This window comes from Callithrix jacchus, chromosome 14 (assembly GCF_049354715.1).
Source record: "Callithrix jacchus isolate 240 chromosome 14, calJac240_pri, whole genome shotgun sequence".
Classification (NCBI taxonomy): Eukaryota; Metazoa; Chordata; class Mammalia; order Primates; family Cebidae; genus Callithrix; species Callithrix jacchus.
This window is the reverse complement of record NC_133515.1, coordinates 43113266-43139615: the sequence shown is the minus strand read 5'-3', so window position 1 is coordinate 43139615 and position 26350 is coordinate 43113266. Positions and strand designations below refer to the sequence as shown.

Here is a 26350-nt window from a genome sequence, read left to right as displayed (position 1 = left end):
ATCTTTGATTGGGCAGGGTGGCGGGGGCACACCACATCACATCAGAAAGACACCAGCTGGGTCTGTGTCCACCTTCCCCTGCTCTGACCACTGCCTTTAATACTTCTTCATCATTATCTTCACAGCTGTCCTCACCACATATTCCTTTAAAAACATTTGAAAGGGTCCTGCTGCAGAGCCTCCACCAGTGATGCTTCCTGGCAGATCTCAATCTCCCCAGAATACCTCTAAGAGAAAGACCTCTTCCTCTGGGTGCTGCTCTGCCTAGGCCAGGCAGGAGAGGGCAGACGGGACACCAAGGGGCTGGGCAAAGAGCTGACTCATCCAGGGGCAACGGGCCTCCCATACGTCAGTTGAGTCCTAAAAATACCATCAGCAACACCCCTCCTTGTGTCCTCACAGCAACCCGCTGGGCCCCACTTCTGCAGTTGAGGAGACAGAGGCTCAAGTAGAGCAAGTCCTCTACCCAAGGGCACATAGCCCAGAGTGGGGTGGATGGAGCCTGGTCAGCACGGTCAGCCTGGTTAATAAGGTCTTTTCAGGGTTATGCATGGCCCCCTACCCACTCCTGACCAACCTGCCACATTGAAAAGTGTGTGCTTGGCTTATCCAATACCACCTTGTTGTCTACACAACTACAGGTTTGTCTGTCTTCCTACTGCTTCTCCACCAGCTCCTCTAGGGGTTCCGTGATCACTGACACTCCATCTTCTCCATCCCTTCCCAGTTAGGAACTCCATGATGGGCTTCCTGGACATCACTTGGGGTTGCCCTGGCTGTGAAGGCTGCCACGTCAACACTCCAAGTGGCCTGCTTTCCACTCCTCTTTCTGGACTTGACCATGTTCCTGGCCTTTGCAAACCAACCCCCACCCTCAAAAAATAAAATAAAATAAAACCTATCTGTATGTCTGCCAGGCATAGGTGCAGCAGGTACAGCCCACGTAACATGAGCATGGTAAAGACTTTTCTATGCCTTATTACAGTTTCTCCAACTGTCTAGGTGATGAGCCCCGGCAACTCCCCAGACTGGGCACTGACCCTCAAGAATTGGGTATTTATTGGTTGTTAGACAATACTGATACATTTTTCAAAGCCACAGAACTAACCCTAAATGTGAAACTTTAGAAGGATAGAATGGTGCCAAGGCAGAGAAATAGGGCAAAGCTTTTAGAAGGCCGGATCAAAAGACTCCCTGAATCATAGCCAATGGAGTCACCACTTCTGCCCACAAGCCCGTCAGAGCCCACCCCTGGGCCCACTTCCCAAGGGAATCTGCTCACCTGTATTTCACATGCAGCCTGCAGGTGGAAAATCTTGTAAAATGCCTCCTCTACAGTGTCACCCAGAGCAACCACTCCATGGTTTCTTAGCACCAGGATCTGTAGAGGAGTAAACAGTCAATTAAAACCTTAAGCCACCTAAACTTTAGTTAAGAGGGAGAGGTTTTTCATTTTATTTAGATAAACTTCCACAACCAATCCCAGGGCCCCTTTTCCCAACTCCTTGTTTATTTTCTCTAATCAAATACTCCAAAGCTACCCCACATGGGATTTTAACTCAAAGCGTCCACCCTAAGAAATTGAAAAGGCACTTTAAAACTGGGGCTAAATAGCTTGATCAATTTCTTTGGGCAATGCCTGGGTTTTAGGCATTTTAAAAATTGAAATTGAAAAGTCATTTTAAAACTGAAACTAAATAGCTTGGTCAATTTCTTTAGGCAATGCCTGGGTTTTTTAGGCCTTGGAAAGCTTAGAAGCTTGAAAAACTGATGCGTACATTAAAGTGAATGAAATTATTTGCTGTCCAATACAAAGTTCCCACCTCAAAAGCAGCCTCTTGCTCCTGTGACTTAGTTGACTTGGGAGTCAAAACTTAGTTGACAGGAGGCAGTTCTCTGAGAGGTGGCCCTACAGAAACAGGGGCATCACATCACCTCTCTGGGCCTTAGGTTTCTGCACCATAAACTCAATGAGGCCCTGTCAGCTCTGAGATCTCACAGCTCTAGAAAGAGGCCACATTGACCTTTTAATCTAACTCACTGGTTTTATAGATACGAAGAAAATAAAAGCCTGAAAAGACTGAAAGTCTCAGCCAGGTGTAATGGCTCACGCCTGTAATCCCAGTACTCTGGGAGGCCAACGTGGGTGCATTACTTGAGGCCAGGAGTTCAATACCAGCCTTGCCAACATGGTGAAACCCCATCTCTACTAAAAACACAAAAATTAGCTGGGTGTGATGGTGTGTGCCTGTAGTCCCAGCTACTCAAGAGGCTGGGGTGGGAGGATCATATGAACCTGGGAGGTGGAGGCTGCAGTGAGCTAAGATCATGCCACTGTACTCCAACCAGTGATAGAGCAAGACTCCATCTCAAAAACAAAACAAAACAAAAAAACTGAAAGTCTCCCATTGAATTAGGGGAAGCATCTGAACTAGAAGCCAGGGGTTCTCACTATTAGTGCAATGTTTTAGGCTCAGTCAGGGAAAAGTGAGCAAAAGTTGAAAAACCCAAACTGAATTTGCAACGACACTCAAGTTTGGGTAGACTGCACTGCAGGGAAGTAGGATTGTAATATCCTAGACATGGGGTGGGAGAGTGAACGAACCGTGTGGGGCAATTTGGTGACGTGAAGTGCGAGTTCTAGCCCATGCATCCCTAGGAACTTATCCTAAGAAACTCCTCTCAAGCTCACACAAAGATTTAGCTGAAATAATTTTCATCAATGTGTTGTTTTAATCTTTTTTTTTTTTTTTTTTTGAGACAGGGTCTAACTCTGTTGCCCAGGCTGGCATATAGCAGTGTGATCATAGCTCAGTGCAGCCTTCATCTTCTGGGGTCAATCGATCCTCCCACCTCAGCCTCCTGAGTAGCTGGGACCACATGTGCATACCACCATGCCTCACTAACTTTGTTTTTTGTAGAGATGGGATTTGGCCATGTTGCCCAGGCTGGTCTTGAACTCCTGGGCTCAAGTGATCCATCTGCCCCAGCTTCCCAAAGTGCTGGGATTACAGGCATGAGTCCTGCACCCAACTGAAAAATACCTTCTAATGTTCAACCACAAAAGAGTATTCAGGTAAATTATACAACAACTATTCACATAATGAAGTCATTTAATTAAATTTAATAATTTTAAATGATGATAGAGAAAATATTGAATAACATACAAAGGTGTTTACTATACATTGCTGGGGCAAAAACAACTAATTTTATGATCCTAGTTTTACAAATATAAATTTGAATATATTTGGGGTACACACCAAGATCTCAGGGAAGTGGTATAGGGAGCTCTTTCTTTCTTTTTCCCTCTCTCTCCCTCCCTTATTGTCCATCGAACATATGTCACTTTTGTGATGTTGCCTTTTGACAGTGCCACTCCAGATTATTGTCCCGGAAGAGCTAAGCTAACCTTGCAAGTGGGTCCAAGGCACTTCTGCAGGTTGATCCGATCGGCTTCCTGCTCCATTTCCCCATTGAAGTCATAATAGGCCATGTCCCCCACCAGCAGGGCATTGTGGGAGACAGGCAGGAGGCCCCACTTCATGGCTGACACCTTAGAGAGACAATGGTGTGGTTAGCACCTGCAGCCCTCCTGGCCCTTTCCTCAGAGCAGCACAGTCCAGCTCCACTCCAGGGGCTGGTGGGGGTAAGGGTGGGGAGCAGGCACAAGAAAGGCTTGGGCTCCTCCACCCCTGGCTTGGCTGTGCTGTCACGCTGCTTGCTCTAGCATCTTTCCATCACTGTTTTCACAACAGCCATGTCAACATATCACCTTTCTGAATTGCTAGAAAGAATGTACTCCAGAGAGCTATTGACACCCCTCCCACTCCCCCTACCTCACACACAGCTTTGCTGTTGTCACACAACTCTGGAAAGAGGCAGGCTGTGGTGCAATTTGCACCAAGCTGGGGTAAGCAGAATCCAGATCTCTTGGGATAGGCTGTAGACCCTCAGCTTTGGTTTCAGTGCAGACAAGGCCGCAACTTTTGACAAACAGAGAGGCCCATTGAAAAGTCCCATGTTAAACTGAATGAAATTATTTACTGCCCAATGGGACTTTTTGTCCCATCTCAAAAGCAATCTCTTGCCCCTGAGACTGGGACAATACAAGTGCTGGGGACCAGGGTTGAAACACAAGTTGTAACCCATTCTGCCATCACTTACTAAAAGTGAGCTGCTCATCATGGACAGAATGTGCAGTAATTTTTTTTTTTAAAGCAAGGCGCATGGAGAGGTTTAGAAGAACCCTTGCCCTCCTTCACTCATTCTGCCCTGACTCAGCCCTGGGCTCTGCAAAGATATACACTTGGCACAAATACATCTTCACATCTTAGTCCAAATTCTGGAAGGTCTGAATGCTCATAACCAGTATGCTTTGCTAAGAAAACAGGCTGATGACAAGTCAGCCTACTCTGTCCCTGTAGGTATGTGGCCCGGGGGTCAGCAGGATGGGGTGGGGGTCAGCAGGATGGGGTGGGGATGAGGGGGAGTGCCCAGAACTGATTATCTGCCATCTAAGTGACATTGCAGTGTCTTAGGTACACATGGAGAAATGACCAGAGAGGGACAACCTGCGCCTTGAGGTTCTTCCTTCTACTCGCTCACAGTTTTGCCTGCTCCATCCCCTACTCTCAGCCTACCCTGAACTATGGGAAAGTGGGCACAGTCCAGGTTCCCACCAACTTGTCCTCTGTCAACACATCTCACCAGAGCCTGGCTTTGTGGGGGCAGGCCCCACCCTTTGGTCCAATAGGACTAACCTGAGTAGAAATTTAGGAGGCACTGTTCCCGGGGCAAGAGTCCCAGCTTGTGTATGCAGCAGGGTGGGGGACGTGATGGAACAGACATTCCACCTCTTCACGTTATACTGACTTCAGTAGTCAGAAAGATGGAGAGGCTGGGAGTTTCCACATTGGGAGTTCTCTCGCTTCACCTTGGCCTGGGTTCTAGATCTTTCCAGACTGTTTTAAATGACGAGAGTGCTACAGCCTTGGCTGGCTTATGTCTTGGCTTGGGTGGCTGAGAAGGAGTCCACTCACCGCTGCTGTGGCCGGTGTGTGCAGGTGGATGATGCAGCGCACGTCGGGCCTCGCTGCATAGATGGCCGAGTGCAGACAGAAGCCCGTGGTGTCCACTGGGAAGCAGCTGCTGCCCTTCTCCACCACCTCTCCCAGAATATTCACCTTGATCTGCACCAGGAAAGAAGAGAAACTTATGGCAACACGGTGGCAGAGGCCCTTACTCCTCTCCCAGCTGGTGGGCCCAGCCTGTGCTGCCAACCTATCTTCACGCATTCCAGACACCATGAGCAATGACGGACTTGGTGTTGGAAGAAAACAAACCAGTTTCTGCCCTCAGTGAGCACGCAGTCTAAGGTGAGCACAGACGATTATAATTCAGCAGGAGAAATGCAAGAGCAGAGTTTCTCAGATTTGACTGTGAACATGAATCACCCAAAGTCCAGTCAAATGTGGTTCTGATTCATAGGCTGAGGGGGGCCTGAGAGCCTGCATTTCTAACAAGTTCTCAAGTGATCCACAGACCACATGTGGGGTAGCAAAGTGCTAGAACAGATTGATGCACAGAATACTCTAGACAGACACAGGTGGAGTCTTTCATCCCAGCAGAACAGGAGCATCTGAGAGGCCTTCCAGTGGAAGTAATGTCTACACTGAGCCCTTTCTCAATGAGGCTCAGAGAGGCTGTGGCTGCTTTACCAATGACAGCTCTAGCCTCACTCCACGCCCCCACTCCCCTGCCTCCTGGATTAAAAGTAGTAAAATATTCAATCAGAATTTCCCCTGTCCCAAAAGCCCACAATCCAAGGTAAACAGACTCTCTCGAATCATCCAGCACAAATCCAAATCCTGAAACCAGCACCTTCCAATGCATTTTCACTGAACACCTCCCCTGGTTCTCTGAGTGCAATCTCCCGGCAGCTGTGAGTTAACCTAACTTCACTGACTACAGTTGTTCCCTGGACATTAACAAGCCAGATAATAGTCTCTAAAACTCACAACTTTAGCCCTTAAAACTGAAGCACTCATAACATCCTGAATGTGGCACACAGGGCAGTTCCTCAAATTGCCCACCACCCCACCCCAGAAAGCCCAGGCAGTCAAGATGGGGATCAAAGCAGGGAGACCGACTCTAATGTGGGCAGAGGAATGTGCTGCTGATGTTTGTTTATGCAGCATCAGGAAGATGTCCAACAAATCTCCACTTACAACATCCTATTTTAAGTGAAGTACACAGATGTCAAAGCAGAGTGACCCCTGGAAGCTGCAGCAACTCTCCCATCTCAGGTACTTTAAAACTGAGTGTGGAGTGCTACCCTCCAGTTTCCCTCAGCCCAGCTCCCCTACTTCCTTGGACACATGGCCTGTTTAGAATTCCCCCCCTCAGATGATCTCTCTCTGATCTTATATATTGTATATCTTATCGTTGGATGTGTGATCTGTTGACACTTAAGAACCTCCACAGCCTAATACAACAGCCATCTCCCATACGGTACCTTTGTATACAAACGGCTGATTCCCTGAACCTGGCCAAGGGGAAGTTTTGTCATTTGTATAAATGAGAAAGCAGGTACCACTCTCTTGAGGACAGCCCAGGGACACAGGGCTTGGTGTGTGGGTATTGCCTTTGTGCAAATTCAAAACAGAAGCCCAATGCTAGGACATACTTAGTGAGTGGAGCACAGGTTAGATTTCACTCTCTCTTCTCTTCCTCATTAGCCAGGCTCCCTTGTGCAGTGCACAAACTGCACAATCACACGTAGCAGCCCTATGTCTACACACACTCCATAAACATCTCATGCCCATGGCGTAAACCTGTGTCCCTAGCCTGCATCCCTTCTGAACCTAGGATAACCAAACGCCAACTGACATCTCTTGAATGTCCCACCAGTTCCTCAAACTCAATCCCCTCCCAACCCAACTGATCACCAGGCCCACTAGGCCTAGAGGCCCAGAATTTCCTTCCCAGCTTGCTATAATAACCCCACCTAGATGTCAGTTGGCCTCCACACAGCTTTCAGAGTGATTTTTCTACAATAGAAACCTGCTTGCATTCTTCCTCTGCTTGCACTTCAGTGGCTCTATGTGTCCAGCAGAATAAAGCCAAATACCGTAATAAGACCTTCCATACCATTTATCACCTGGACCCTATCCCCTTCCCAGGTCACCTCCAGATACTGAACACTTGAGCCAGATTCGGCCACTTGCCTGTCCTCCCAAAGGCATGCATGGGGCTCCTGCATGCATCTGGGCTTCACACATGCTGCACTCCTGCTGAGGACATAGTCACATCTGCCAAACCTTTCCTTGCCACCATGGTCTAAGTTTGCTCACCCCACTGACTCATATCCCACTGACTTCACTCCTGTACCATGGTTTTAGCTAGAAGCCTCCTCCCTCATTCCCTCTTCCTCCCTCATTCCCTCTTCCTCCTACAGCTCCTGGCGGGGTAGGGTACCCCTTTCCAGGTTCCCCAATCTTCCTTCACCTCTACCGGAACACTCTGTATTCTGAGCTTTAATAGCTGATTACCTCACCTCTCTCCTCCAACCAGACCATGAACACCTTATAGACAGAGCCCGTGTCATCCTTGTCTCTGTGGTCCTAGCTCTGATTTGGCCATCACCTCCTTGTGTAGCCTTGAGCAAGGTGCTTACCCTCCCTGGGCACCAGTGTCCTTTCCTGCCTCTAAAGTGGCCTTGGCATGGTAGAAGTCCTGCCCTGCCTAGATATTCTGTGACTTACTGAGCCTGAGCTTTTGAGTGAGAGGCTGGACTCTACACCTGAGCATGTCTCAAGCCAGGCAGAGGCCCCTGAGATGGTGTCCTCCTCTCCAAGGTGCACGGCACAGCAGCCGCAGCCCATGTATCTGAGAAGAATTGGGGCTTTTCTGCTTCTAAGACAGTCCTTTCTATGGCTTTCCTCCTCCCAACCAGAAATCTTTCCTGAACTAAAGCAACTTTTGAAAGCCTCTATCTCATCTAAAAGGAGCAACAGTGAAAAGGGATGCAGAAGCATCTCTAATGGTACTGGCACTGGACAAACCTCATGCTGCTTTGGTTCTTATTCTAATGTACCCCATATCCAGAAAGGCTCCCCACTCCCAACCACTGTGGTCTAATCCCAGGCTTAGCCATCCCATGAGTCTACTGAGAGGACACCAGGCCCATCTCCGCTCCCTCCTCCCTCCCACCGCACTTGCTGCCTCCTCCTGGCAACTGGTCTCATGGTCGTATCATGCTCTGGACACTTAGTTTGTTCCATGTGTCTTCTCTGCCCCACCAGATTGTGAGCTCCACAGTGCAACAGTGACCAATTTGGAGAGGACCTAGCACTATGGGAACAGGGAGAGTGCTGTCATTTCCATAAGGAGTGGGCAGTGATGCTGGACTGTACTCACCAGGCTGGACGCTGTGACTTCACTGCAAGAAACTCCCTTAGGGCTGATCAGGAAGTGGTCCTGCTCCTTGCTGACTCTCAACTGGAAGAAAGACACACGTTCTCAGGGGCAAGGAGGCAGAAGGACATTTCCAAGGACACTGTGCTTGAATGCTCTCTTCCCCTGAACCCTCTGCACCCAAGTCTTCCTCTAATTAACCCTTATTTCTCCCCCACGCATGAGAGATAAAAAGGCCTCAGCCTTTATTTGGAGAAGGGGAAAGGGAGCTACAAAAGGAAACTCACAGTGGTCGAGGGTAGCTCTACATATAAGATCCAGGAGTTCCTTCCCATCCAAAGAAGTGCCCGCTGGGCAGGCTGCTTTAACAGTGGTTAGAAACCTTCAAAGGGCATTTTGGCCAAAGGTCACCAGCAGTGCCATGGCCATGCCAAGGGTCAGGAGTTCTCCCTTTGGGTTTTGTGGGACCACATGCAGTGCCCCACCCAGCTCCAGGGTGCTCTGCTCACCGTGACATAGGTGTCACTCAGCTGGGCCCAGCCATAGAGGTCCAGGAGTCGGTAGACACTGCTAATCTTGCACCGCATGAGCCGCTCCCCCTTGGCCAGGTTCAGGGAGTCAGCCGTGTGGAGGTCATTGATGGGTGTCATCATGGAGACATCTGCAGGGACAGTGCAATTCTCTTAGGGCCAGGGCCCATCTGTCCTCCCCTTCCTGGCTCCAGTGTACTCCAAGCTCCAGTGTTCTCCAAATTCTCACAGGCATTAAAACTGCACAAGAGACTTTCCCGGGCAGGGAATTAAACAGTCTTTGACCCTTACCTGGGGGAGGAGTCCACAGGTACATTTGTGCCCAATAAAGTCTGCTCATTTAGATAAGCTTTTGCTAAAATATCATGGCAAGTCTCAAGGCCACAGAATGAAGGGTTCTAGGAATTCTACGCTTACCATAAACTCTGAAGATGGGCACTGAATCAAAGCAATAATAAATGTCTGACTAGAAACACAGGTATATTTCATCAGTTATTTTTAATGAAGTTACTAGTCATTAAAACTGCCACTACATTGTTTTAATGAGACCATGTAATAACATTTTCTGTGATTTAAAAACAGGGCAAATAGAAAGCCAGATCAGCCTGGAAGTAACTTCCTCAAGATTTTCTAACAAGTCATAAACTTCTAGAAGTGAGTGTAGCTGTGGCTGGCTGAAAGGCCAGAGGCCTCAGCTCGGGTACCTAGGCTCCTCTCTGGGTATGCAGTCCCTTAGCTTTATGGTGGTTCTTTCTAGGAATTTGGGGGGATGTGGAAGGGATTTGGAAATGGACCTAGAGGGTTTGATAGTCTTGTCTTCTGGGCATGCAAGGGTCTAGGAGTTGACATCCAGTCTATCCCATTAACCATGATCACACTGCCTACATGCCTCAGGAAGGGAGCAGAGGGCATCTGAGTCACCGTGCCTGGATTAGTGAGCATCTAGGAACCAGTAAGAGAATCAATAAGAAAGGATTCTGGCTTAAATTGGTGTCTGGGTGTGAGCCTCCTGATGCTGCCTTTCCCAGCTCCCACAGAAGATTTTAATGGATCAGGATGCTCTTTGGAAGCTTTTACCATCTCTGTGAACCTTACTGCAGCATGATGTGATGCATATCCTGCATCAAGTATGCCGTTAGTGGAAGTGATGACATGGTCTACAAAAGCGAGGGCAGACTGGGTGCTGGGCTAACATCCAGCAAGCAGAGCAGGCCTTCAATCACTCATGTCAAGAAGCACACACAAGGGCCTATGCCAACCAGAGGTGATGCACCTCCAGGGCAGGTGCTCTGCAAACACAGATAGCAGGGACAGCAGTGGTCCAAAAGCCCAGTTAGACTGCCAAGGACAACAACGAACTTCCAAAGTCAAGGATTTCTAATTCAAATTGACCAGTATGGGATCACTTCCTCCTCTCTGTGGGTTCACCAGACAAGACAAGAAATTACCTCTTTGCTTCATGCCTAGCAGCAAGGAGGACATATCAAAAGCACAGGGCCCCAGGCAAAGGCAGGCAGGTGGCGCTGATGTTGGAAGGTCTATATAGTCTATACCACAGTTCTTTGAATATTTTTCCTACAAATAACTATGGAGTCCCAGTGATGGCCAGGGGGACAGAACAGGTCTGAAAACACTCACTCCATCACATCCTCTGTATCTGTATCAAAGAGAATCCTCCTCCCCAACCTGGTGGTGGTTTAACTAAGAGGATGACCTCACCCACAGGTACAAGGAGCAGAGAAAGAGAACAGGAGGGCTCAAAAGGAGCTCCGAATCCCCTGCTGAGTCTGAAGAAAAGGGGATGAAAGAGGTTGGTTAATGAGTACAAAAACACAGACAGAATGAATAAGTTCTAGTATTTGAAAGTACAATAGGGTAACTATAGTTAACAAGAATTAATAGTGTATTTCAAAATAGCTATAAGAAAAGATGAGGAATGTTCCCAATAAAGAAATGATAAGTGTTTGAGGTGATGGATATTCTATTTTGATCATTACATTATATTTATATATAAAAATGTCACATGTACCCCATAAATATTTACAACTATTATGTACCTATTTTTAAAATAAAATAATATCACAACAAGTTTTTCAGATCTTATTCTAATTGGCCTCATGAAAGTTAGGATGGCTAAATGCCACATTTATAAATCAGATCTAACTGAGCCGTTTAGTCAAAGTACCTAAGAAAACACAGAAAAATATGAAAACTCACCAAGCTCCCTGAAATCTAAGACTGAAGAGCACAGTGATGCTCAAAACCCCAAATTCTAAGGCAAATGGAGCTAGACAAATAACAGCCTCTCTGGGCTTGAACTCATGATACTTGAAACTTCCCCTCTCCACATCCCTGACTCAAATATCCTGGATGTGTATTAAGCAGATTTCCAGGCATCCATCTGTCTTCCTGACAGATGCTGATTGGTGAGGCAATGAGAATGCTGGTCAGCCTGATTCCTATTGTCAGGAGGAAGAGTATAAGGACGGACATGGAAAGAACTGGCAGATAATATGGCAGATTTGGGAGACAAAAACCAGAGAGGCAACCTATAGATAAGCAGTATGAATATAGTAGAAGAAACATTTTCTGAACTGAAAAAAAAGATCTGTGCATGCAAGTACTCATTGCATTATGGGAAAAGTTCATAAAAAGAAAAAACTCTACAATTAATTGCTTCCTGGCAACATTTCTGAAATACAGAGATAAGGGGAAAATATCCATAAGCATCTAGAAAAAAAATATTTGGCTACCTAAAAAGGAACCAAAAAAATCGGCTATCTCATTTCTCTGTTATAGCCACAGAATGTCAGAAGGCAATGCTATAGGAATTTTACAAAAAAATAAAAACAGGCCAGGCACAGTGGCTCACACCTGTAATCCCAGCACTCTGGGAAGCTGATGGAGAAAAATCGCTTGAGCCTAGGAGTTTGAGACCAGCCTGGGCAACATAGTGAGACCTCGTCTCTATAAAAAATAAAAAAATTGTCCAGGCGTGGTGGCACAGGTCTGCAGTCCCAGCTACTTGGGAGGCTGAGGCAGGAAGATCACTTGAGCCTAGGAGGTTGAGGCTGTAGTGAGCTGTGTTTGCACCATTGCTCTCCAGCCTAGGAGAGAGAGCAAGACCTTGTCTCAAAAACAAAACAAAACGAAAAAACTCCACTGAAATAAAATGACCCAAAAGGGGTAAAAATAAAAGGAAGATCAAGAGCACATCAGGGAAATATAAACAAAAACTAAGTAAAGGTCATCATATTATTATCAAAATAGAAGTTGGGCAAAACAATATTCTCTTATACAAAGAAGCTATTTTGTAGGTTATTTTATATGAATTAAAGGTACAATTGATAATGAAGCTATAATTATCATTGATGCTTATGTTGTGAATATTTCAAGATATACAAAGCAAAAATTATCATAAATACCAAGAGAAATGAACAGAAATCAAATATAATGAAAGAAAATTTTTGACAAAATCAAATTAAAACAAAAATATCAAATACCATACTATAGAGATGGTCTATACCCATTATCATTTCTAAATGTTATTATTAGGCCACAAAGATTAACCTCGTACATCTCCAACACAAAAGTTAAATAGGCCAGGTTTTCTAAACATAATGCAATAAAATCCTATGTTATTAGCAAACTTTTAAAAGACTAAGCATTCAACTACTTGGAAATGAGAAAACACTCCCAGATAGCTCTTAGAAGAAAAATAAAGTCCAAAAAGCAACTGCAAGCTATTTAGAAATTAATGATTAAGAAATACTATGTGTCGAATTCCTGGGATAAGACCAAACACATACTCATAGAAAAAAATATGTAACCTTAAACGTCTTTATTATTGAATTAAGTATGAAAATAAATCCACTTATGCTACTTTAAGCATATAAACAACAAAATAAGCAGAAAAAATATGGATAAGAATTAATGAACATAGAAACAAAACAAATGAATTAGGAAGCAGAAAGAATAACAGGACCAATAAGTAAATCTAAGAATTGGCTGATGTGAGAATATCTATGAATAAACAAATATCAAGATTGGTCAATAAAGAGAAAGTAAAAATACATAGCACCAGGAATGAGAATGAGATGTTACCTCATCTACTTTAGCAGGAAATTTATTTATTTATTTATTTATTTATTTTTAATTTTTTATTGGATTTTAGGTTTTGGGGTACATGAGCAGAGCATGCAAGACAGTTGCGTGGGTACACACATGGCAGTGTGCTTTGCTTTTCTTCTCCCCTTCACCCACATTTGGCATTTCTCCCCAGGCTATCCCTCCCCACCTCCCCCTCCCACTGGCCCTCTCCTTTTCCCCCCAACAGACCCCCGTGTTTAGTACTCCCCTTTCTGTGTCCATGTGTTCTCATTTTTCATCACCCACCTATGAGTGAGAATATGCGGTGTTTCATTTTCTGTTCTTGTGTCAGTTTGCTGAGGATGATGTTCTCCAGATTCATCCATGTCCCTACAAACGACACAAACTCATCATTTCTGATTGCTGCATAATATTCCATGGTGTATATGTGCCACGTTTTTCCAATCCAGTCTATTATCAATGGGCATTTGGGTTGATTCCAGGTCTTTGCTATTGTAAACAGTGCTGCAATGAACATCCGTGTACATGTGTCCTTATAGTAGAACGATTTATAGTCTTTTGGATATATACCCAGTAATGGGATTGCTGGGTCAAATGGAATTTCTATTTCTAAGGCCTTGAGGAATCGCCACACTGTCTTCCACAATGGTTGAACTAATTTACACTCCCACCAACAGTGTAGAAGTGTTCCTTTTTCTCCACATCCTCTCCAGCATCTGTTGTCTCCAGATTTTTTAATGATCGCCATTCTAACTGGCATGAGATGGTATCTCAATGTGGTTTTGATTTGCATCTCTCTGATGACCAGTGACGATGAGCATTTTTTCATATGATTGTTGGCCTCACATATGTCTTCTTTCGTAAAATATCTGTTCATATCCTTTGCCCACTTTTGAATGGGCTTGTTTGTTTTTTTCCTGTAAATCTGTTTGAGTTCTTTGTAAATTCTGGATATCAGCCCTTTGTCAGATGGGTAGACTGCGAAAATTTTTTCCCATTCTGTTGGTTGCCGATCCACTCTAGTGACTGTTTCTTTTGCTGTGCAGAAGCTGTGGAGTTTCATTAGGTCCCATTTGTCTATTTTGGCTTTTGTTGCCAATGCTTTTGGTGTTTTGTTCATGAAGTCCTTGCCTACTCCTATGTCCTGGATAGTTTTGCCTAGATTTCCTTCTAGGGTTTTTATCATGCCAGGTCTTATGTTTAAGTCTTTAATCCATCTGGAGTTAATTTTAGTGTAAGGTGTCAGGAAGGGGTCCAGTTTCTGCTTTCTGCACATGGCTAGCCAGTTTTCCCAACACCATTTGTTAAACATGGAATCCTTTCCCCATTGCTTGTTTTTGTCAGGTTTATCAAAGATTGTATAGTTGTATGTATGTTGTGTTGCCTCCAGTGCCTCTGTTTTGTTCCATTGGTCTATATCTCTGTTTTGGTACCAATACCATGCTGTTTTGATTACTGTAGCCTTGTAGTATAGTTTGAAATCCGGTAGTGTGATGCCCCCCGCTGTGTTCTTTTTGCTTAGAATTGACTTGGCTATGCGGGCTCTCTTTTGGTTCCATATGAAGTTCATGGTGGTTTTTTCCAGTTCTGTGAAGAAAGTCAATGGTAGCTTGATGGGGATAGCGTTGATTCTGTAAATTACTTTGGGCAGTATAGCCATTTTCACGATATTAATTCTTCCTAACCATGAACATGGAATGTTTCTCCATCTGTTTGTGTCCTCTCTGATTTTGTTGAGCAGTGGTTTGTAGTTCTCCTTGCAGAGGTCTCTTACGTTCCTTGTGAGTTGTATTCCAAGGTATTTTATTCTTTTTGTAGCAATTGCGAATGGCAGTTCGTTCTTGATTTGGCTTTCTTTAAGTCTGTTATTGGTGTAGACGAATGCTTGTGATTTTTGCACATTGATTTTATATCCTGAGACTTTGCTGAAGTTGCTTATCAGTTTCAGGAGTTTTTGGGCTGAGGCAATGGGGTCTTCTAGGTATACTATCATGTCGTCTGCAAATAGAGACAATTTGGCTTCCACCTTTCCTATTTGAATGCCCTTTATTTCTTTTTCTTGCCTGATTGCTCTGGCTAGAACTTCCAGTACTATATTGAATAGGAGTGGTGAAAGAGGGCATCCTTGTCTAGTGCCAGATTTCAAAGGGAATGCTTCCAGTTTTTGCCCATTCAGTATGATATTGGCTGTTGGTTTGTCATAAATAGCTTTTATTACTTTAAGATACGTTCCATCGATACCGAGTTTATTGAGGGTTTTTAGCATAAAGGGCTGTTGAATTTTGTCAAATGCCTTCTCTGCGTCAATTGAGATAATCATGTGGTTTTTGTTTTTGGTTCTGTTTATGTGGTGAATTACGTTGATAGACTTGCGTATGATGAACCAGCCTTGCATCCCCGGGATGAATCCTACTTGATCATGATGAATAAGTTTTTTGATTTGCTGTTGCAATCGGCTTGCCAATATTTTATTGAAGATTTTTGCATCTATGTTCATCATGGATATTGGCCTGAAGTTTTCTTTTCTCGTTGGGTCTCTGCCGGGTTTTGGTATCAGGATGATGTTGGTCTCATAAAATGATTGGGGAAGGGTTCCCTCTTTTTGAATTGTTTGAAATAGTTTTAGAAGGAATGGTACCAGCTCCTCCTTGTGTGTCTGGTAGAATTCGGCTGTGAACCCGTCTGGACCAGGGCTTTTTTTGTGTGGTAGGCTCTTAATTGCTGCCTCAACTTCAGACCTTGTTATTGGTCTACACATAGTTTCAGCTTCCTCCTGGTTTAGGCTTGGGAGGACACAGGAGTCCAGGAATTTATCCATTTCTTCCAGGTTTACTAGTTTATGCTCATAGAGTTGTTTGTAATATTCTCTGATGATGGTCTGAATTTCTGTGGAATCTGTGGTGATTTCCCCTTTATCATTTTTTATTGCATCTATTTGGTTGTTCTCTCTTTTATTTTTAATCAATCTGGCTAGTGGTCTGTCTATTTTGTTGATCTTTTCAAAAAACCAGCTCTTGGATTTATTGATTTTTTGAAGGGTTTTTCGTGTCTCAATCTCCTTCAGCTCAGCTCTGATCTTAGTTATTTCTTGTCTTCTGCTGGGTTTTGAGTTTTTTTGATCTTGCTCCTCTAGCTCTTTCAATTTTGACGATAGCGTGTCAATTTTGGATCTCTCCATTCTCCTCATATGGGCACTTATTGCTATATACTTTCCTCTAAAGACTGCTTTAAATGTGTCCCAGAGGTTCTGGCACGTTGTGTCTTCGTTCTCATTGGTTTCGAAGAACTTCTTTATTTCTGCCTTCATTTCGTTGTTTACCCAGTCAACATTCAAGAGCCAGTTGTTCAGTTTCCATGAAGCTGTGCGGTTCTGGGTCGGTTTCTGAATTCTGAGTTCTAACTTGATTGCACTATGGTCTGAGAGGCTGTTTGTTATGATTTCAGTTGTTTTGCATTTGTTGAGCAGCGCTTTACTTCCAATTATGTGGTCAATTTTAGAGTAGGTGTGATGTGGTGCTGAGAAGAATGTGTATTCTGTGGATTTGGGTTGGAGAGTTCTGTAAATGTCTATCAGGTTTGCTTGCTCCAGGTCTGAGTTCAAGCCCTGGATATCCTTGTTGATTTTCTGTCTGGTTGATCTGTCTAGTATTGACAGTGGAGTGTTAAAGTCTCCCACTATTATTGTGTGGGAGTCTAAGTCCTTTTGTAAGTCGTTAAGAACTTGCCTTATGTATCTGGGTGCTCCTGCATTGGGTCCATATATGTTTAGGATCGTTAGCTCTTCTTGTTGTATCGATCCTTTTACCATTATGTAATGGCCTTCTTTGTCTCTTTTGATCTTTGTTGCTTTAAAGTCTATTTTATCAGAGATGAGAGTTGCAACTCCTGCTTTTTTTTGCTTTCCGTTTGCTTGGTAAATCTTCCTCCATCCCTTTATTTTGAGCCTTTGTGTATCCTTGCATGTGAGATGGGTTTCCTGTATGCAGCACACTGATGGGTTTTGGATTTTTATCCAATTTGCCAGTCTGTGTCTTTTGATTGGTGCATTTAGTCCATTTACATTTAGGGTTAATATTGTTATGTGTGAATTTGATACTGCCATTTTGATGCTAAGTGGCTGTTTTGCCTATTAGTTGTTGTAGATTCTTCATTATGTTGATGCTCTTTAGCATTCAGTGTGATTTTGGAATGGCTGGTACTGGTTGATCCTTTCTATGTGTAGTGCCTCTTTTAGGAGCTCTTGTAGAGCAGGCCTGGTGGTGACAAAATCTCTGAGTACTTGCTTGTTCGCAAAGGATTTTATTTTTCCTTCACTTCTGAAGCTCAGTTTGGCTGGATATGAAATTCTGGGTTGAAAGTTCTTTTCTTTAAGAATGTTGAATATTGGCCCCCACTCTCTTCTGGCTTGTAGTGTTTCTGCCGAGAGATCTGCTGTGAGTCTGATGGGCTTCCCTTTGTGGGTGACCCGACCTTTCTCTCTGGCTGCCCTTAGTATTCTCTCCTTTATTTCAACCCTGTTGAATCTGACGATTATGTGCCTTGGGGTTGCTCTTCTTGCTGAATATCTTTGTGGTGTTCTCTGTATTTCCTGCAATTGAGTGTTGGCCTGTCTTGCTAGGTGGGGGAAGTTTTCCTGGATGATGTCCTGAAGAGTATTTTCCAGCTTGGATTCATTCTCTTCATCCCCTTCTGGTACACCTATCAAACGTAGGTTAGGTCTTTTCACATAGTCCCACATTTCTTGGAGACTTTGTTCATTCCTTTTTGCGCTTTTTCCTCTAATCTTGGTTTCTCGTTTTATTTCATTGAGTTGGTCTTCGACTTCAGATATTCTTTCTTCTGCTTGGTCGATTCGGCTATTGAAACTTGTGCATGCTTCGCGAAGTTCTCGTATTGTGTTTTTCAGCTACTTTAATTCATTCATATTCCTCTCTAAGTTATCCATTCTTGTTATCATTTCCTCGAATCTTTTTTCAAATCTTTTTTCAAGGTTCTTAGTTTCTTTGCATTGATTTAATACATGATCTTTTAGCTCCCAAAAGTTTCTCATTATCCATCTTCTGAAGTCTAATTCCATCATTTCGTCACAGTCATTCTCCGTCCAGCTTTGTTCCCTTATTGGGGAGGAGTTTTGGTCCTTTCTAGGAGGTGAGGTGTTCTGGTTTCGGGTGTTTTCCTCCTTTTTGCGCTGGTTTCTTCCCATCTTTGTGGATTTGTCCGCTGGTCGTCTGCGTATTTGCTGACTTTTCGATTGGGTCTCTGAGTGGACACCCAGAATGTTGATGATGAAGTATTTCTGTTGCTTGGTTTTCCTTCTACCAGTCTAGCCCCTTCGCTGTACGACTGCTGAGGTTCGCTCCAGACCCTGCTTGTCTGGAGTGCACCTCTAGCTGCTGTGGCACAGCGAGGGATGCTACCAGTTTCTTTTTCTGCTATCTTTGTCCCAGGATGATGCCTGCCTAATGTCAGTCTTTTGGATATAGAGGGGTCAGGGAGCTGCTTGAGGAGACAGTTTGTACTTTATAGGGGCTTAATTGCTGAGCTGTGGGCTCTGTTGTTCATTCAGGGCTGTTAGGCTGCTATGTTTGATTCTGCTGCAACAGAGCTCATTAAAAAAAACCCTTTTTTTTTTCTCAAATGCTCTGTGTTGAGGGGTTTGGGCTTTATTTTTGGATGTCCGTTGAGGTCCTGCCCAGCTAGGACGCAGACTAGCCACTGTTTGCCTGCCGAGGCTCTGCCCTGCTGTCGTGAGGCTCGCCCTGGCTCTGCTGTTCTGCTGTGTTCTCCGCCACGCCCTGCGGCGGAGTCTCTCTGTTGTAGCAGGTTGCCTCGGCAACGGCAGGCTGCGTCAGCAGTGGGCGTGTATCTCAGTAGGGACGGGTTGCCTCGGCAACGGCTAGCTGCGTCAGCAATGGGCGTGTATCTCAGTTGGGGCGGGTTGCCTTGGTAATGGTGGATGCCCCTCCCCCACAGAGCGTCTCGGGCCGTCTGCACGGGGCTTGTTTGAAATCACGGTTTTGTTTGTCCCACTAGGCCACCCCTAACGCTCTGTCCCCGCAATCCCCTGGGCTGGCCCACTGTCCAAGTCTAGCTCAGTCTCAAGTCCAGCCCTCTCACGTCTCCGGTTGCCGGTTCCACAGGGCACCTGGACAAGCGCGCCCTGTGGGGAGCGCTGTGCAGGGCCGACCGCCGCCACCCCGGCTGCTGGCTTCGCCAGGCGGAGGTTCTGCCTGGCGTCCCATGTCTCCTCTTCACTTGGGAATTTCCCCATTCCGTGGGCAACAAAGATCAGTCTGGAAATGCAGCTCAGACTCACCTCTCCGCGGACACAACGAGAGCTCCAATCCTGGGTTGTTCTCACAGCGCCATCTTGAGTCCCCCGCTTAGCAGGAAATTTAAATGATGAAACTAATATTGTAAATGACCCAATAATTATGAAAAGCTCCATTAAATGGATTATTTTACATAAAATATATGACCAAAATTTAACCAAGAAGCCATAAAATAAATTCAAAAACTCCAGATAAAACCGAGAGCAAAAATATCAAAAACCCCTAAAAATATTCCAGATATAGATGACTTTGTAAGTGAATCATAACTCTAAAGGAACAGAGATTTCCTATCTTATTTAAACTATATCAGGATAAAAAAGAGAGTGAAATAACCTTAATTCATGTTATGAAATTACAGCCGTAATATCAAAACTAGGTAAAGACTGCTCAAAAAGTAAACTGCTAACCAATGTCATGTGTGAATATGAATGCAAAAATCTTTAATAAAATGCTAGCAAATCAAATCCAGAAAGGTATTTTTAAAAGAATGTATCAAGACCAGTAATGATTTACTTCAGTAATGGCAAAAGAGTTCAATATTCAGAAATCAGTTACTGTAACTCATCACTTCAATAGTTCAAGGGGAAAAAAATCAATAAATGGCCAAAATGTATTTGATAACATTCAACATCCTTTTCTGAGAAAAACTCATAGTGAACTAGAATAAAAAGATATTTCTTCAACATGATAAAAAGTAATTATCTCAAACTCTTGTGGTAAAACAACTTCCATTAAAGTCAGAAATAAAACAAGGATGACTATTCTCTAATCTATTATTAAACATTGTTCTGAAAGTTCTGACAAATGCAATGAGAAAACTAAAAAAAATAAACCAATGGGTAAATTTTGAAATGAAGGAAGCAAAATGACCATGAATTGCAGATTATGTGACTTTTCTATATACAATATCCAAAATAATTAATTGAAGTGATACTAAAATTTAAATCAGAATTTGATAAGGGGCTAGTGTGTGTGTGCGTGTGTGTGTATGCTATATATATCTAACAATTTATCTTAAATGAGAACTACAACCAGAAAGAAAAGTGAATAGACAAAGATTAATTTAAAGTAACAAAGCTATTTAAAAATTCCAGGATAAACTTAATAAGGAATTAGTAAGAACTACATGAAAATAACTACTAAACTTTTCTGATGGATATTAAAGAAGACTTAAATAAATAAAATACATATCTCATTTCTGAAAAGATTTACAATTCACTCGTAAATATTTTTAAGTACCTACTATGTACTAGATACATTCTAAATCAAGGACACTATTCTAGGATATAGCAGTGAACCAAACATACAAATTTCCCTCCAGAGCTTACATTCTAATATAAAATTATAAATTTATAAATTCTTCACCAAATCAACTTATTCATTTAATGTAATCCCAATCAAATTCCCAAAAGGAATTTTTAAGGTCAATGAGGGGACTTGACAAATAATTCTAAAGTTTGTTTGTTTTTTGTTTTTTCTTTATTGAGACAGAATCTTGCTCTGTGGCTCAGGCTGGAGTGCAATGGCACAATATGGGCTCACTGCAACCTCCACCTCCAAGGTCCAAGCAATTCTCCCACCTCTGCCTCCCAAGTAGCTGGGATTACAGGCATGCACCACCATGCCCGGCTAACTTGTATATTTTTAGTAGAGACAGGGTTTCACCATGTTGGCCAAGTAAGTCTCAAACTCCTGACCTCACGTGATCCACCTGCTTTGGCCTCCCAAAGTGCTGGGATTACAGCCATGAGTCACTGTGCCTGGCCTAAAGTTATTTTAAAGAATAAACTTGTATAAACAGTTGATAAAAAATGAGAAATGCATAATTAAGGATATTTGTTCCACCAGATGGTAAAACATGGGAAAGGCATTTCCAAGCATACAATCAACAGCAGAACACACAAAGGAAAATTACAATGGTTTCCACTACACAGAAACTAAAGAATTCTACAAGACAAAAAAAAAAAAAAAAATTGCCATGAACAAAACTAAAAGACAAAGGAGAAACTGGAAAAAAAAATGCAGTATATTTGACTGATAATAGAGAAGTAGCCTTACTTCATAAAAATGTAAACATCTCTAAGAAAATAATACACCAATAGGAAAATAGGCAAAGGATGTAAAAAGGCAATTTACTATTAAAAGAAAATCAGGGCCAGGCTCAGTGGCTCACGTCTGTAATGCTAACACTTTGGGAGACTGAGGTGGATGGATTGCTTGAACCCGAAGTTTCAAACCAGCCTGGGCAACATGGTGAAACCGTTATCTCCATAAAAAATACAAAAATTAGCTGGGCGTGGTGGTGCATGCCTGTGGTCCCAGCTACTTGGCAGTAGAAAGAAAGAGAGCAAGAAAGAGAAAGGAAGAAAATCATGTCCAATATGTATGTGAAAATATATAATATATCCAACCTCATCAGTAGTCAAATAAATGCACATTAAAACACAAGGTACTATTTGTCACCTACTGAATCAGGAGGATGAAGCAAATGGTAATATACACTATGGACCAGAGAAATGGGCACTCTACTGCATTGCTGTTGGGAACATAAATTGGATCCATTTGGAGAAAGGACATAATCTGCTATTATGCATTAAAGTCTTTAAAACATGTGTGCATATACTTCAATTCAGCAATTCTACTTCTAGTAATTTATCTTAATCATGGATATAATCTCAGGTTTATTTGCAAGGATGTTTATTGCATTGTTGTTCCTAATAGAAAAAGTTGGAAATAACCTAAAAGTCCAATAATGGGAAATTGATTAAATAGCATGTATCCACCAAAAATTAAATTATAGAACCATATTTTATATGATTACATTTATATAATCACACAGGCAATGTGTTTGCATAATCTATATATGTTAAGAAAAAAAGGACTGGAAGGATATATGTTCACCAAAATATTAAGAATAGTAATTTGAGGGCTTTAAGAACACAGTATAGTTATTTCTGGTTCCCTTTCTTGATTATTTTCAGTTTTTAGCCATAATCCTATATTAATCTTATTGAGGGGGAGTATTTTTTGATGCTTGTTTTATAAACGTTAAGGGCAGAGCATAACAGCCCAGGAGGGTGGCTTCCCACATAGCCCTGGCTGGCTCCTCTCAGCCCTCGTCTATGGAGTCAGATTGGACTGTCTAGTGGGGCATGGAGACACAGGCTTCAGTAGTCTCCTCCCATGCACTGGTCACCCCACCCCTCTCATTCCTGGCATCGGGGTAATTCTTCTGTGGACATTTAATTTGCAGCAACATCAGAAGCAGAGACAGGTACCTCTCTGTCTGCTGCTGAGCTCCCCAAGGCCTGATAATACAATAGGCTGCTTGCTCCGTAGCCTGGCAACAAGATGATTCTTGCTGCTCCTCCCTCTCTCCCACACCCTACCCTCCCCCGCCACCTCTGCTCCTAGCACCCCAGACACCACATACTCATAGAAGATGTTGGGAAGACTGCGTGGGAAGTGCTGGCCATGAAGTCCGCGATCTGCCGCAGGGCCCAGATGTTGGAGGAGTTGTTCCCCTTCTTCATCTGCTCCTGGATGAGGCCTTCCAGCTCCTCCCTGAAAGACTGAAGCAGGCCCCAAGGTGCTGGTTCCCCCACAGCCTCTCACACAGGAGCGTAAGGGCTCCTTGGGTCCAGCTGCCTAACAGTGAGCTCTTCCAAGTGCCCACCCCTTGCCCCTGGGTCAGCTAGGTCAAGGTCATGCTCGAGATCCCTGGTGGCAGGAGACACTGAGCAGTTCCACTAGGACCTCAGGAATTGCTGTGTGGGAAACAACAAAGAAATGTATGGGAATGAATCCTGTATTCCCTAGCCCTGTGGACAGTAATCCAGATTCCAGGTCCTTTCTGTGTCTATATGAAGCCCAAGACCCCTCCCCGCCATCAGACATGGTATGGTAGGACTTTAATGAAGGACATTTTTAAGGCAGAACTGAATGGAGATAGCCACCATCCCGCTCCATTAGTGATGCCTGACTCTTCCGGGCCTCAGTTTCCTCATGTGCTTAATGAAATGGTAGGAGGAAGAACAGGAGGATTTGATGATCTCTGAGGTCCTTCCGCTCCTCATGTCCAACTCTAAGCCTGGCTTTTTAGACCATGAAGCCATAAGCAAGGAATCCTGCCCACCAGGTGGCAGGAGAAAGCACTCAGGAGGAAGTAGAGAGCCCCTTAGGAGAGTTGGCCAACCTATAAAAGAACAGAAGGAAGCAGGACCTCCTCCAATCCCTATTTCCTGCCTGAGCCCTGAAATCTGGGCTGGTGCTAACTCTGCCACCTCTCCTAACCCCCTTGCCACCCCTCCTAGCCACACTCTGGGGGTTTTCCCAGGGGCTCCTCATCCCAGTGCTTTCAGCATCTGCCATATTCCTCCAGGCTCCCCAACACAGTATCACCCAGACCTGGGCCCATTCCCTGGAGCTTCTCTGAGCAGCCTGAACATGCACCATGGCTCCCAGCCCTTGCACAGGCCCTGGCTCCCTGGATTCCAGGGGGCCAAGGCAGAGTGGAATGGGCCACCTCCTGAGCCCATCCTAGCAAGCACCTAGAGATGCCAACTCTGTCCCTGGGCTTCCCAATCCTTAGGATCATGGGCTGATTCCTGAGGAACCCCCAAGCTCTACCACAGTCATAGCCCTCTTGCCTCCTCCACACCAATCTCCCTCTGCCTTCAGTGGTCTACTGGGCCCATGCTTCAGCCTTCTCAAGGCACTACCTGCCCAAGGAGGAGCTCTGTGTCCATGCCAGGCAGGGACCAACTGGCCCCAAATCAGGAATGATCCCAACTTGCCCTCCCATCCGGCACCCCACCCCACAGCCCTGCTGAGCCCTCCACTCTCCCCACTTCTTGGGGCTTCCAGACCCCTCTCCATCCCATCTAATTCATGTCAAAGCTTCATTCGTCCCAACAGAAAGTTCTTACTTTGTGGTGTTCAATAAAGGAAGCCCCAAGCCCTCCTCCTGGCATCCCTGCTCGTCTCCAGTTTACATGGATTTGTCGTTCATTGTTACAGGTTTCAGTAAGGAGGGAATGGAAGACTGGGAACTGAGGCTCCGAAGGCGCACAGGAAGCTCCCACCTCCCCCACCACAGAGCCAAACTGCCACACACAAGCCAGGTTCTGCTATCCATCAGCTACAAGGGAGAGTCAAGGCCCGGGTGACCAGACCATCTTGCTCAGTGGGCTTACATTTCTACTGACCCTGAGGAAGGGGAAGAGGAGTTACTCATCTTTTGGGTGGGTGCACCCTGAAGAGCCAGCACCCCCTGTGCCCTCTCCCACCCGGGTCGGCCCCACTCACGGGGCTCTGCAGAATCATGGTGACGCGCTTCTTCTGCTCCATTAGGTTGAAGTCCTGACGCAGGTCTGCCGCCCGGTTGCGAAGGCGCATGTACTCGGGGTCGTCCTCTGAGAAGCGGTCAAAGTAAGGCTGCCCCTGCGGGGGCGGCGGCGAGGCAGCCTCGGGGACTGTCTCTTCGCTCATTTTCCCGGTGGGTTTGCAATCCCCTCCTGGAACCCTACAGAGAAGGGAAGAGGGTATGCGGTCAGGTTAGAGTAAGCGTGCTACCCACCGGGGTACGTGCTACCCACTGGGGTACACGCTTCCCAGAGCACAGGGATGGGTTTGGTTGGATTCTCAGAGGGGTGCGGCTGTTCCTAGGATGGTAGAGGAGGAGCCTGGGGAGGAGTGCAGGATGCCAGCTGCGGCCCGGTATACCTACTATAGGGGCACTGATGTGCATGAGAGGATGTAAAAACATGGGTTCAGGTGTCCACTCCCTTCTCCAACTAGCCAGCCCTGAAATGGTCACGGTTGGCTTGGAGTACAGCGCTCCCTGAATGGAAACATGACCTGCAGACCTTGTTGAGCATTTCTGTGATGCACACCTACACAGTGGTAAGCTACTTCCTGGAAATTAGTGCTTCATCTAAAATGGAAACCCTCTAATAAGGCCCCTCAACATTTATGGTGGAAATAACTAATTCATGGTGGGCCTAATACCTAGGCGATGGGTTGATAGGTGCAGCAAACCACCGTGGCACACATTTATGTAACAAACCTGCACATCCTGCACATGTACCCCAGAACTAAAAAGAAAAAAAAATTATGGTGGGAAATTCACAAAAGAACACAGCTATTAAACAGGGCCTACTAAGACTACAACTAAGAAAGCATAGGAACTGCTAAGACGTGGGAAACGCTTTGTCCATTGCTTTTCTTGACAACTTAAACTTTGCTCTGGCCCTGGAAAGGACTTTATTGGTGAATCTGTTTCTGTGAAACGTGTCTTAATGCAGAATCAGATTCTTATTCCAAGTTTAAAAAGAGGTATGCAATTTTATTAATGGAAAACTATTTTCTCCCAAATCCCACTCAACTCATGTTGAGAAACAAAGACTAAATAAGGTTTGCAGGGTGCCATGCTGCCTGGCTACTAGAGCCCCACATGCTGTGTGTAAATCTGCTCCCTGGAGCAAGGACCACGACAGCCTCTGGAGAGTCAAGCTGGGAGAAAGCCGTGGATTTTTTCTAATCAAGCATGCTTTTTAAGATGTATGAATGATGAATGAAGAAATGTCTTCTGTTGCTATCTTGGAGCCCTTCTGAAGAGTAAGCCTGCAGTTCCAGGTTTCACGTCACAGCTGTGGGAGTTTGGCCAAGCCAGTCTCCCTCCCTTCTTGTGTCAGCACTGCAAGGCCCTTAAGTCGATGCTATGCCCCTTCAACACCTAGGGAAGACTTACAGAGCACTGGCCTTCTCCCTGCTGGCTGATTTGCTTCTCAGCAGAAGGCAGCATGTACTTTGGCTGAACAATAATTAGTTTTTTAACATATGTGTGATACAAATAAAAGAGCATTGCAAGGGACCAGGACACCTGAGTTCTCATCCATAACTTGCCACTCCTTGCTTTACCTCCATGGGCTCCCATCCCATGAGGAGATGGAGTGCTCTCTG

The 26350-nt window shown here is 44.6% G+C and overlaps 1 protein-coding gene across 9 annotated transcripts in view; it reads right to left on the bottom strand.

Annotated features, from left to right (window-relative positions):
- The window catches only part of ADD2 (adducin 2), a 118742-nt gene that overhangs the window by 30596 nt on the left and 61796 nt on the right, over positions 1–26350 (bottom strand). For 4 of the 9 annotated variants that reach the window (XM_078349113.1, XM_078349110.1, XM_078349112.1 and 1 more), the window contains exons 3-9: positions 24695–24911; positions 22821–22959; positions 8925–9076; positions 8419–8499; positions 5040–5189; positions 3410–3553; positions 1283–1381 (exon numbers count right to left, since the gene is read on the bottom strand). In XM_078349113.1, coding sequence (XP_078205239.1) covers positions 1283–1381; positions 3410–3553; positions 5040–5189; positions 8419–8499; positions 8925–9076; positions 22821–22959; positions 24695–24877 — 948 coding nt within the window. In that variant the 5' untranslated portion in view covers positions 24878–24911. Of the gene's footprint in view, positions 1–1282; positions 1382–3409; positions 3554–5039; positions 5190–8418; positions 8500–8924; positions 9077–19371; positions 19438–22820; positions 22960–24694; positions 24912–26350 lie in introns of all 9 variants that reach the window. The other 5 variants (XM_078349109.1, XM_078349107.1, XM_078349108.1 and 2 more) reach the window with 2 other exon arrangements.